At 40.3% G+C, this 14,202-nt stretch overlaps 1 protein-coding gene across 2 annotated transcripts in view; it reads right to left on the reverse strand.

Annotated features, from left to right (window-relative positions):
* The window catches only part of PLCH1 (phospholipase C eta 1), a 235,018-nt gene that overhangs the window by 176,620 nt on the left and 44,196 nt on the right, over window positions 1-14,202 (reverse strand). Inside the window, exon 1 of one of the 2 annotated variants that reach the window (XM_036851807.1) lies at window positions 4,493-4,730. The exons of the other annotated variant lie outside the window; for it this stretch is intronic. Within the exon in view, the coding sequence (XP_036707702.1) occupies window positions 4,493-4,535 (43 nt within the window). The 5' untranslated portion in view covers window positions 4,536-4,730. Of the gene's footprint in view, window positions 1-4,492; window positions 4,731-14,202 lie in introns of those variants that run through there. 2 annotated transcript variants of the gene reach the window in all.

Here is a 14,202-nt window from a genome sequence, read left to right on the forward strand (position 1 = left end):
CTAAGTTTAAATTTCTATTTTCAAAAATAAGAAAATATAACTGAAAAAAATCTATTCACAATACCAACTAAAACCACAAGAATAAACCTAAAAAGGAATGTGGACAACCTGCATGAGAAGAAAACTCTAAATCTTCACTGACATAAAAGAAGACCTAAATATGGTGCCTTCTACTGTGTTCCTGAAAAGGAGGACTCAATATCTTAATGTTGATGGTTCTCCACAGTTAATTTATAAATGTAATGCAATTCCAATCAAAAATCCCAACAAAATTACTCTTGGGACTAGAGAGGCTATTTCTAAAATTCATCTGGAATAGAAAATACGTGAAAAGAGCCAAAATTTTTTGAATAAGGACAATGATAGAGAACTTGCCCTAACAGATAGTTCAAGAAATAGACTTAGAGAATGAACTTGTGGTTACCAGGGGGGAAGGATGCGGGGAAAGGATAGTCAGGGAGTTTGGGATCGACATGTACACACTGTTATATTTTAAATGGACAACCAACAAGGACCTACTGTGTAGCACAGGGACCTCTGCTCAATGTTATGCGGTAGCCTGGATGGGAGGGGAGTTTGAGGGAGAATGGAAACATGTATATGTATGGCTGAGTCCCTTTGCTGTGCACCTGAAACTATCACAACATTGTTAATTGGCTATACTCCAATATAAAATAAAAAGTTAAAAAAAAAATGTTTGCCCCAGTTGACCCTGCAGTTCCATTTCTTGGAGTTTATCCTGAAGGAGAGAGGCAAGTATGCCAAGATGTGCATAACTGCTAATAAAAAATATAAAAAGTAAAAAAAAAAAAAAAATGACTGATAGATCTGTGGATCAGGATAAAATACACAGCGTCAGGAGTATCATCATCTTCATTAAATAAGAGCCATTTTCAACAAAAACAAAATTAAGCACCAAGAAATGGCCACCAACCTCCCAGCTCTAATGTTTTAGTTGGAGTGATTATGCAAGCAACATGACAACACTGAAACCAATGTCCTACAACCTAAAAAAGGTGGAGTTGGGGTTCTCTGAGCTTCTTGGGGAAATAGTTTTTTGTTCTCTGTAAGAGAAGAGCAGAGATATTCATTATTAGGCACAATTCTGTCTAATGGGCAAGAGGTTGCAAACTTAGTAAGAACAGAAATGTTAAATTTCATATAAGGCAAATACCTACTTGTAGCTAATTTAGTTCAACTACAAGACAGTGACTGGATACAAAGCGTATGCAGAGGAAGAAGCAGTGTGAGTTCTAGGGCAGCTGTGACCAGGGCAGAGGACACCAATGTGGACTTGAGAGCCTAGTGTTTTCTCCTGAAAGAACATCTAAGCTAAGAAACCCAAGTTGAGGCCACTGTATTCTCACCTGTTCACTTCAACAGCCTTCTGGTCTCCCTTGCTCAAGCCTCATCCCTCCCATCATTCCCTAAACTGTTGTCAGAGAGATCTGAAATTCAAATCAGGTTAATCTCTCCCCAGCTTAAAACCATCTGCTTTTTTTTTTCTTGGATAATGCCTACATTTCTCAACCTGGATTATGAGGTCTTTGATTGGCCCTTGCCTACTTCATCTTCAATCTTTGCCTATCCACCTGATATAATCTTTCTTATCCTTCAAGGCTCAGTTCAAATGTCACCTCCAGAAATCCTTTGCTGACTTCTCCATGCTCAAGGTACCACTGGAATTCTCCTCTGCTACAGTGCTACCGTAGTTACAATGATAAGAGCATGTCTTTGCACTAGGTCAAGACTTATTGGAAAAGAGGTTAATACTTTTATTCACTTTCATACCCCCAATCGGCACCTTGTAAATAAAGTATATATTTGATATATTTGGTTATTCATTTTCAGCAGTTAAGAATTCCACAAGGACCTCAGTTTTCCCCTCCTTAAAAATGGCCTTGAACAAAGAATTCAAATGACGCACGATGAGAGAGATCACAAATATCTAAATGTTTAGCATCTGCTAAAAGCAAAAATCTGTATTTGAAGAGAGTGGGTCCAGCCATCATGATGTGGGAATTGGAGGGCCTGATTCCAGTCACAGATCTGATCCATGTCTTAAGAGAAAATTGCACAGCCTTTTTTTTCTCCTTTAAAAAGAGAAAGATTATTATGGTTTCTTCCTGCTCTAGGAATCTAGGACTCACTCTTACATTGACACCAGCCCTTCCATAAGGCATTCAAACACAGCACGCACACTGCTGGCATGTAGGTTATATTAAGCCAAGGGGAAAATTAGTAGCAGATGGTACCAAGGTTCTAGGTCAAAGTGCTTTTGATTTGCACTCCAGAACAAATGCAAATTCTTTTCAACTAAAGTAGACAGAATATGCATTATCCTTATTTTCATGACTGTATCATTTTCCATTTCTGTCGTCTTTTTTCCATCTTCCAAATGCTTTCAGAGACATTATACCAGTAATTCTTATAACAACCTTGTTAAGTAAAGGAAGAAAGCAGTGTTCTCTCTTGTTACTAAAAAGGAAACTGGGGTTCCTAGACATGATGAGATTATAAAACACTTGCCTTACATGTCCGAAGCTTGCTCTGACTTCTGTTTTTATGCTGCAAATCAAGTCCCTTACATATTCAGTGTTGTTTTAAGAATCAATAAAGATGCCTTCTAATTCGGAGGTTTATAGTACGTTGCATTAAATTACAAGGCAAATGATGACAATAAGAATAATTCCCTAAGGATATGCACAAATACAAAATGTAAGAGCAAACATGAGTTTTACACTTAATAGATGTTTTAAGACCAAGGATATACCATCAAAACTCAGGTTTCTTCCTTCTGGTCTTCCTGCCTCTGAATGAACATTTTTCAACTTCGTACCCCCATAAATTGAAATCACTTCTACTGACATTACTGTTAAATAATGCAACTCAGATTTCAAGAGAATTCAGAATCTATTAATTTCACACACTTTGAAATGGAGTTGATCTGTATAATTTAAAAGGTTCCACTTCATAGTGATTTGGAATTCAGAAGAAAGATTTATTCTTAAAAAGTCTTGCTACCCACTAAGATGATTTTAATACCAAGATGGACAGTCCATAAAGAAAATTTTTCACTCAGCAAAATAAATCATTAAAATGAATAAATGAAAATCTATTAAGTAAAATATGAAGTATATGCCCATTTAAAAAATCTCTAGTAAGACCATCTCTATGTGACTACATCTACCTTCAAACAAGACACCTTACATTTGTCAACTTTAAAAGCTTATCTGACTAGAAAAACTCATTCAAATTTCCATTAGGTTTAAGAATCAAAGCTTAATTTTAACTTTAATCCTAAAGATTACTTTATGTGATAAAAGTAATAGAAGTCATTTCCATCATTACTTCCATGATGTGTAAAGCAAGACAATTCTGCTGCTATGCTATGCCATTCAATTGACTCCCACGTTCAGCATACAAAAGAGTTTCCAAACATATTAAAAGATAAAACTCTAATGGAAAACCCTTCTGACAAACTGCATACTGAGTAAACCAAATCCTACCCTATTTCTGTATAAAAGCTCCTTCCTAAGTCTTAGAAAAGTCAGTTATACCCAGAAAACCTCAACCATGGTTTAATTTATATTTTGAATAAAAAGCAAGCATCCCTGCTGGTACTGCAAACATGGCACATTGAAGTTGATATCATCAACTAGCACCAACCTCGAGACAGGCTCTCAGATGTGGCATTCACATGATAAAGTTACATTTGAGTAGACGCACATAAATAATCTAAATAGCTGACAAATTTCAGTTTGAAGACAAGTTCAGAAGACATTTCTTGACATGTCATTTATTCTGTCTGACCAGGCAGGAACATTTCTTACAATTCAAAAACAATCTCCATATATTTCAAATTTCCGATCTCCTAACTCATACTTTAAAATGTGTTTTTCATGCAGGGGAGCTGACAGATAGGCTCTGAGAACATGATACATGGATTCTGCCTCCATTTTATCCAGGCTGAATACTTATGCCATTTCATTTTCAAAAGCTAATTATTTTCACTCTTCATGACTATCTTTAATTGATACAAATTGGGAATGATTTTGTCCAGATTAATGTAGGAAGTTAAAATAGAGTTTTAGCCATCATTATTCAAACTGAATAAGACTAGACAATGTTTAAATTAAAACCCACTGTTTATAAGTATCAGACAAATGAGATTTTTAAGCATGTCTGTATCCTTGACTTATATCCTAAGAATACAAATGGTTTTGTCACTGACCACTTTACTATAATGATACACTTCCAATTTGTCAGCATGCAAATTCTACCATTATAAAAGTACACATTGGCAAGAAAAAAAGACTAATCAAAAATACTTTGTTACCTTTTCCTCTCATATTGAAATACAATACCTCAAATATGTTGTCAAGAGTTCAAATAAATCTTTAACTTAACTCGACATGAAATAAAATGACATGTATAGCATCTTTTACTAGGACTATTACACTTACCTTAAAATTGGTAGTATGACTCTTACCTTTTTCTGGACTTAAGTTTTTATACACTTCAAGGTCTGCCATTAAATTTAATATTGTTAAACATTATTGGCAAGAGCAGTAAAATTTCTCTCTAAAGGCAAAGCCTTTTCCTGATACACATCTCCAAAAGGGAAAAAGAAAAAAAAAGGCAAAGAAATCCTTAGCAGCCCCAAGAACTTGACTCATGCTGCCCTTTATGGCATGATGAGGTCTTCACAATTCAGGCTTTACAGTGTGGAAAAAATAAATCCATGAGATATGATTACAGAACTTTGTCCCAAAGTGAAAAGCACAGCCAGATAAGAACACTAGAAGCATCTGCTCAGGGCTGCCGCTATTGTGGGAATGCAGGCACTGTGGCTACTTTGGGTATGAGACATGCATGCTTAGTGCAGCGCTGAGAGCCCTCAAGGCATTATGCACATTTAATGTCTGGGAAGTGTAGGTCTTTAACCATCAAAGAAACCTCCTCACCTACAGAGGCCACTGAGAAACACTGATTACCATGGTAGTGACGCAGGCTGAATGCAGAAAATGAATGCACACACACAGACACGCACTGAAGCACACACAGACACGCACACACTCTCGGAAGCAAACATCACTCCATTTGAGGCAAAAACAATCCACTGAAAATAAGCTACGTGTGGTCCTCCACACTGCACACTGCGTTTGTGCCAGTCAGGTTAAGCACGTATGTACTGACAGTGTTGAAGCTTTTCCTTGATTTTTGTCCTGATTCCACACACAAACACAGCAACGATCACGGAAAAGACTGGCATGTTTCCAACTTAGAATGAATGAGGTTACAGTTAAAAAAAATCACTTAGGCAGTGAGGGTTACTTCGCAGGTAAAAAGCATATCCCTGTGGGCAATGTAAGTAGCATGAATGGGTCTGAAACAGCCAGTTTTTAGTGAATGAACCAGCATGTTATCAGAGGACAATTTTCCCTCAAGTATACAAAAGCATTATTTGCATGTTTTAATCCACTTCTTCATAGAGACAGGCAGAAAGACAGGTAGATATTTCAAAAACAATTTACTATAGTCTTGTATTTAAGCGTTGTAACTAGGTCTCTTCATCTTGAGCATTAACTCCCTTACTCCCAGAATTCTCTATCTAGTATCAACCCCTCTTACCATTTTCTTCTTCGGGGCTTCAGATGTGGCCCCTGAGACTCCCAGCACCTCCCATGCCAGTGTCAACCCCTTTACTCCATTCTCATCAGGACCACCCAGCCCAGACTCCTAACCGACCCCTCTCCTCTAAGATGCAAAGCTCTACCCCAATTCCCATTCACTTGTTTCACAACTGGCATACCCCTCAGCCAATTTGCAAACCCCACTATTTACTCTTAAATACTCCTGAGAAATTTGAATTTCAAAGGTGTGTGTGTGGGTACAAACAATTAAAACATCCTTCTGGCAAGATTTTATCTGGCATACATATATACACAACTATACAAAACAGCAGTTAAGAGTTTAAGAGCCTATGGGGACTTCCCTGGTGGCACAGTAGTTAAGACTTCGCGCTCCCAATGCAGGGGACCCGGGTTCGATCCCTGATCCAGGAACTAGATCCCACATGCATGCCTCAACTAAGAGTTTGTATGCCACAACTAAGGAGCCCCCCAGCCGCAACTAAGACCAGACGCAACCAAATAAATAAATAAATAAATAAATACTTAAAAAAAAAAAAAAAAAAAGGAGTTTAAGACCCCAGGTTTCCCTGGGTTCAAATACTGACTCTGCCACCAACTAGCTGTGTGACCTTGGGCAAGTTACTTAAAATCTTTGCTCCTTGGTTTCCTTATTTGTACAGTAGGCATATTAATAGTTCCCACTTCAAAGTGTTACTGCAAAATTTTAATACATATAAAGTGCTTAGACTCACAATTATTTTATATTATCATTGTTATGCTATTATAATTAGTCTGGAAATCCTTTACATCAACCCAGAAAAGAAGTGGATTTTATTGTTTAATCTGAACTAACCAGGACTTTGAATACACAGTAGCACCCCAAAATTTGAGATATCTCAGAAATACTCCTGTTAAATAATTCAAATAATTAATACTCCTAGATAATCTTATACAAAAAGACAGTGGTTTCCGTAACACAAAATTGGTGCCAAGTGATGGATTTCTAGTTCCTTTAGCTTCCCAGAACCAAAGCTACCTGAAAAGCAAAAGGCATCTTTGGGTCAATTTCCCGCTCAATCCGGAAAAGAGATGGAAACCAAAGTGGCCCCAAGGAAGGCTTGGAAAACCTCTCTTCTTGCTTTTCCTTACAAAGAGCCCCCACCACAATCTTGTGATGTCAAGAGAAGGGAGCGCGAGGGGAGGGAGCAAACTGCACCTCACCCTCCTCATCCACAGGGGAGTCTTTTCCTCCCCAAAGTTCTCCAGCCCTCTTGCCCTAGGCTCCTCCCTGGAAAAGCTTGTGTACGGGTTAGATATGGAGCCCAACAGCACAGCAATGGGCAGTGCCTTGCGCTTATCCTGAATGGCTCTGGGGCACCCTCAAGGGCCAAGCCAGATACCCAGTGTGAGCACTCAGTGGCTCCACAGGGCAGGTAGACGATTTTTATTTTTTTATTTATTTATTTTTTAAAATTTATTTATTTTATTTATTTTTTGGCTGCATTGGGTCCTCGTTGCTGTGCACGGGCTTTCTCTAGTTGTGGTGAGCGGGGGCTACTCTTCGTTGCGGTTCGCGGTCTTCTCATTGCGGTGGCTTCACTTGTTGCGGAGCACGGGTTCTAGGCACGTGGGCTTCAGTAGTTGCGGCTTGCGGGCTCTAGAGCACAGGCTCAGTAGTTGTGGTGCACGGGCTTAGTTGCTCCGTGGCATGTGGGATCTTCCCGGACCAGGGCTCGAACTCGCGTCCCCTGCATTGGCAGGCGGATTCTTAACCACTGCGCTACCAGGGAGGCCCTAGATGACTTTTAAAAAGCAGGCATGGCCCATGAGTATGCATTTGACCACCAAGGAACCCTCATGGATTTTTTGAGAGCCCAGAAATATCGACCCCTTATTAAATACCCAATGTCTCAGCAGCAGTAAATAACCTTCTGTGCAGCCCATTCAAAAAAAATCATAAAACAAACACCAATTCTAAAGTCAGCAGGGGCACTGGATGACACAAACACGGCAGCCACGTCACTTAATGAGTCAACGATTATAAAAGCTACCATTTACCGAAGACCACTACACAAACATGCCCTTCTCTAAATCTTCATGAAACTTCTGCAAGGAGATATATTAAGATCCAAGAAAAATATTCAAGTGGACAAGATGTGCTAGAACAAAAATTCAAACTCAGGCCAACTCTAGATCCGGGCCCTTCCCACCAGCTCCACGCTTCAGGTCATGGGAACCATCTGAAAGATTTCAGGCCTGATTTCAGAATTCCTTGCTTTTCCCAGTTAGAGAATATTCCCACACAATGCCAGAGCTGTTAGGGCCTCTGGCATAGGAGCTTAAAAGGAAAAATAGCCTGTAAAACCCAAAATAATCCCAAATTACCCATTCAATTTTTTAAAGTATATTCACAATTTTGTTTACAACATGCAAAGTAGCACAAAAGTAAGTGGAGAGCAGCAGTAGCTTCTCAGTGTAAGAGCCTCCGGATGGTGCCCAGCCTGGACCTTCCACAGACCCTGTCCTCTGGCCCTTCATTCAAAGCACCTAGGTAACTTGGTGAGGAGTGGATTTCACAGGAACTTTCACACACTGCTAATGTATTATAAACTGAGATCATGAATCGTAACAAACTTAATAAGAAGTCAGTCATCAGGCAAGATGCAGCAAGTTTCGTAAAAATGTTTGTACTTATTTTAGTCAATAATCATTATAGCTAGAAAGCTATCATAAAGCAATCACCAGAAATATAAAAATCTATGTACAAGGATATTTCCTTAGTATTAGTTATAATAGTAAATAACTAAAGCTAAGTGCCTATCAACAAGGGAATGATTAAATAAAATATATATTCATGCTTTGGAATACTATCTAGCCATTGACAATGTTTTTAAGACACTGCAACTACCTAGAGAATGTTTGACAAGCTATGTGAAAAAAGGATCCAAACTAAATATATGAGTTTAATTATGTAAAATACATGTGTATAGAAACACAGAATAAAGGACTAGAAAAAACATGTGAAAAAGATTAACAATGGAACCTCCAAGTGTTCTTATTTTCTTTTGAAATTTAACTATATTGTAATTTTTTTAGAACCAGCATTTCTTTCTTTTATTCAGGGAAAAAAAAAAAATTTTTTTTTTTTACAGTGTAGCCAGTTTAGTAACACTCAACTAGGGAGGAGATAATCCTTTCCCACTGCTGTGTTGAAATGATGGAGAATTTTGAGGATTACTAACATTTCTGAAGCACTTTACTGTTTCAGACACTGCTCCTAGCATTGTACACACCTTATTTAATCCTTATGGTGTCCCTGTGAGTGAATTCGGTATAATCCTTTCTTCAGCTTCAGATGTGAAAACTGAAGCAGAGATAAGTAACTTCCCTGAGCTGGCACAGCAAATGAGGGATAGACATAGGCTTTGAATGCCCACTGTCTGTCTCCAGGGCCAGTACTCTTCACCAGATAAGGTAACACAGAGATCTTGAGCATGTCATATATATCCTGCTAACTGTTTTTTTCATCTGAAAGCCCCGTGGAACAATAAAAGGAGCTACTAGAGTTTAAATCCTTTCAGAAAATTTCACTGTGCACTCAACTACACAGGAAACCCAAAGTCCTCAAAATAAGTCACATAGCAAAATCACCAGTGTAACTACACAAACACATGAAACCCCAAAACAAGAATCCTACACATACGTACAAACCAAAAAAGCTAGACGTGGGGAAATTCCCACATAGATGCTTCAGGGAGGTGTTCCCAGGATGAGCAAGCACATTTGCTTCCAGAAAACAGAGGGTACCTACCACTGCAGCACTGTCCTGTGTGAGCCCCCCTGCTTAGCCCCAAGCTGTTCCAGGTCATTCTGGGGACTCTGGGCACCAGTCCTTCATCAAAATCCCCCGACTACTCAGGGCCTTCTGTACTCAACTAGCTGTCCTGAGCAATATCTGGCTTTTAAGTAGAGGCACCACCATCCCATTACTTGGCCTATGTGAATCACAGAGATTTAAAAAAAAAAAAAAGCAGCTAACTGAAGGGTAGAGACTTTAGCCTGTGAGTGTCTATTAATCTATGGGTTGGCACTGAAAATCTGCTCTCAGTTTCTATTTACAATGGACTCAACTCACTAGATTAAAGCTGCTGCAGTCACTGCAAATTTGGAGTTAAATGGATTAAAAAGAGTAGAGATCATATATCAATTCAAACAAACCAGCACAGTGCATGCCTGTGGCCTATTCATCACCAGTGCATTTGAGGGAATCGCCATTATGTAAAGCTCAGAAACCCCTGTCAGGAATATGCTGAAAAACTGCTAGAACTTTTCCATCCAGTCCCATGGAACAAAATGAAATGCTACCATGAGTTCATTTTCAAAGGAAGAGTTAAGGCGCTCCAGAGACAAAGGTGTACGCGAAGTACCAATGCATTCAATAGCAATGATAATGATAACCTCATGCTCGTCCTGCATACCATGCATACGTGCTTAATAGGCTATTGCCAGCCATCAGCAATTGCTAGACAACAGAGTATAACCAAAAACTTAAATTGCAAGCCCAGTATACAACAAAAATTTCAGCTGAGAGCAGAGGTAGAACTGTAGGTTTCCATCCAGCGCCTGTTAAACTAATACTGAGAATGGCAGAAACAAGGGTTTTATTTAGACAGCAGGATTAACATGGCTGTTTATCCAACATCGAAGAGAATAACTACACATTCTAATGATATAGAACACGTCCTATAGATCACACATGCTTGTCAAGTAAACCAATTTGGACTTCCCCTACATTAGAAACCTGACACACATCAGTAGGCAGCAATTGCTACACATTTTTAAGCATCTGAATTCCAAAACAAACTGAGTATTACCCATATTTAATTTCGCTATGTTCCTCGGGACAGAGAGGAGCCACACTTTAGGCCGACAGTTCTTTGAAATGATGCCTCCTTGATGATTTATTGATCTCCCGTTCAAGACTCTTGGCTTTAAAATAAAACTCTCATTTTTTTTTGAAAGACTTGACTACTTGTTGGTCATGTCACTTACAATTTTATGGGTTAGCATAAAAATTTATAGGCACATCACTGTCAGTTTGATGATGATGTCAATATAATTCAAAATAAAATCCCTAGTAGGCTCAGAGCTTGATTTCAGCTTGAGCTATCCACGAAAACAACTGAGACCTCACGGGCAGGATCTTATTCACTGGCCCCGTAAGAAACCCAAGAGCTTTCAGCCAGTGATCATATACAGCACTTGAACTGGTTTTGATAGAGACTTGAGAAATGTGAAAATTCAGCTGACACTGGGGTTTCGTGAACTCATACCCAGATATAAACAAAGGTAGCCGGACTTTATAAATCAGCATCAACTCTTTGGATATCTACCATCAGTTCTGATCAGTGTTAACTATAACATTAATAGAGGGGAATTAACCAGAGATAGGTAGGCACGTGGGAATCGCTAATGGTTGTTGACAGTGACATATATTAAAACAAGTATCTACCCTGAGGGCTAACGCTTTAATTAAATTCTCAAGATTGAAGTAGTGACATATTCAACCTCCCCCACAGCACTCAGGAGGCACTTGTACCTTGAACAGAAGCCCCTTAAACTTCTCCCGTGGGAGGAGGAGCTGGACAGATTGAGTGTAAAAGTCCGGAAGAAACCCTAAGTGCTTGTACTCTCCAGCTAAAGGAGGACTGTTTTCTTATACAGTAACCATGCTTGTGCGTATCTGATATTTTCTTTTTTAATAAATTTATTTTATTTATTTATTTTTGGCTGTGTTGGGTCTTCATTGCTGCGCACGGGCTTTCTCTAGTTGCGGCGAGCAGGGGCTGTTCTTCGTTGCGGCACGTGGGCTTCTCATTGCGGTGGCTTCTCTTGTGGAGCACGGGCTCTAGGCACGCGGGCTTCAGTAGTTGTGGCTCGCGGGCTCTAGAGCATAGGCTCACAGTAGTTGCGGCACATGGGCTTAGTTGCTCCGCGGCATGTGGGAGCCTCCCGGACCAGGGCTCGAACCTGTGTCGCCTGCACTGGCAGGCGGATTCTTAGCCACTATGCCACCAGGGAAGTCCCCGTATCTGATATTTTAATAGAGGAAATTTTTCCATGCTTTAACCTGACGTCCCTGGGTCTAATAAAAGGTAAATGATATTATGTGCCGGGCCTTGCTTGGCTTACAGCCAGTTAAAGAAGGATTACAATATGAGCATTCAAATGGGAGGCACATGTGGTCATCATAACGCAACCCCCTTATCTGGTGATACTGAACCCCTGAACACTATATATACAGACTGATCCCATGAGGAACGCAAACATAAAGATAACTATGAGGAGAGAGGAGTGGGGTAAAGGAGATTCTAGATTAAGAAACAACCTCCTTCTATACAAAGCTCTTCTGAGTACCGAGAGTTGAGAGCAACTCAGGTGCCCAGAATACAGAGTCAGTAGCCACAAAAGTTCAGGTGCAAGAGACAGAAGCCACACTTCTGTACAGTCTCTCACAGGCCAGCCCAAGCCAAGGCCTGGCTAAGGAGGGGCCAGACCCCAAGGCTCCTTCAGCATAGCAAGCTGGCTTCAGGGCTGTTGACCTTTGCGCAGCTGACCAGAGACTCTCCAGAGAACAGGAAGCTGGTCTCCAGGAGAGCTGGGTGGACATTAACCCCCCTGAAGGACAGAAAAAGAGATGCACTCCTGGGCTTCCCTGGTGGCGCAGTGGTTGAGAATCTGCCTGCCAATGCAGGGGACACGGGTTCGAGCCCTGGTCTGGGAGGATCCCACATGCCACGGAGCAACTAGGCCCGTGAGCCACAACTACTGAGCCTGCGCGTCTGGAGCCTGTGCTCCGCAACAAGAGAGGCCACGACGGTGAGAGGCCCGCGTACCGTGATGAAGAGTGGCCCACGCTCGCTGCAACTAGAGAGAGCCCGCACACAGAAAAGAAGACCCAACACAGCCAAAAATAAATAAATTAATTAATTAATAATAAAGTGATTAAAAAAAAAAAGAGATGCACTCCTCTGAAAATCTAATCCTGTCATGGCTGAGGAGGACATGTTCATAACACAACATGACCTTTAGGGAAAGGATGACTTTAAATGACCTAGGCAGAGAGACATCACCCCCTTTCTGGAAGAAAACCAAAGTAAGAGATGGTACTGACTCCTCTGATAACAATTTTCATTATGTCACAGCACACAGAACTATCACAACAGTCTAAATTCCTAATGTAGATTACTCTACAGAAAGGAAAAATCGACTCCTTTGTCTCCTTCTTGATGAAATAGAAAGTGAATGTTCTCCCAACTTCAGCAGCGCATTTTTCACACGTATTAATATTTTGTGGTCTCTCTTTCACAAGTCAAACAACTTCACTTCTTCAGCCTTTCTCCTTATTTTCCTCGACAATGATCCTGATTTATTCTTTTTATGACTAATAGCCATCCCAACAGGTAGATGGGACACAGCAAACAGAGCACCATAATGTAAGCTCCTTGACAGCAGGAATGGTGACTTCCTTGTTCACTGATGTATCCCTGGGCCTAGAATGGATCAGGCCTTAGTGACACCAAGAAGGTCTGAGCAGGAGGACCCAACCGAACACGGGAACTCAGATTCCAAACAGTTCTCCAGTTCTCAGACAGACACTGGGAATAAAGCAGGACCTGGACCCCAAATGATGACAGAGGGACTCCAAAAGCTAGGAGCATGAAGGAAACCAGTTGCTGGAATTGTGATATACAGTAAGGGCGAATGAGGGAGTGACCACAGGCAGCCTTTTTCTACAAATATAGGAGAAGATTAATATAGAAACTACTCATAGGCAGTTCCGTTGAGACAAAAATTACTGATTTATTAAAGTTTCCCAAATGGCTTTCTAGTTAACACTTTACCCCAGGAATTTAGGATGAAAGAGAGCCAGCCTGTTGTACCAAAAAGAAGGTAGAATTCCTAAGGAGAAAAACAGAAAGAACAGGTCAAGTCCAAATCCAGAAATAATTAAACACAGTGCAAGGAGAGTTGCAGGCATGGAATAACTGGAAGCGATGTGACAGCCATTGGATATGGGATCAAGAAGACCTGAGGTCAAATCTGGGTTCCACCAGGTAGCTCAGCAATCTGAGCCAAGTTATTTTAAGTCCCTCAAAGCCTCAGTTTCCTCATCTCCAACAGTACCTACAATAACATATGCAAAAGCTCCTAGCCCAGTACAGAAAGACGCTAATCAGGACCAGCTATATAATCTGCAAGTTCAGTGTGAAATGGAAATATGGGGCTTTCCCCCCAAAATAAAGAATTTTAAGACAGCAACAGCAGAGCATTCAACTAAGCACAGGGTCCTTCTAAGGCACAGATCACACACAAGTGAAGCGGGCCCTCACCCTAAGAACTTGGTAGGTTTTGTGATGCTGTAACATTTTCTCCATGTTTGTTACTCTCCTTCTCCCTTCTCTGTTTCCCTATAGATATCAGTTGAAAAAAAGTTCTTTCAAAAATAAAGGACCTTAAAAAGAAATTAAACAGACTTATCGATGTTGAATTTACTTAGGTTAAT

Source organism: Balaenoptera musculus, chromosome 4, assembly GCF_009873245.2.
Source record: "Balaenoptera musculus isolate JJ_BM4_2016_0621 chromosome 4, mBalMus1.pri.v3, whole genome shotgun sequence".
Taxonomy (NCBI): domain Eukaryota; kingdom Metazoa; phylum Chordata; class Mammalia; order Artiodactyla; family Balaenopteridae; genus Balaenoptera; species Balaenoptera musculus.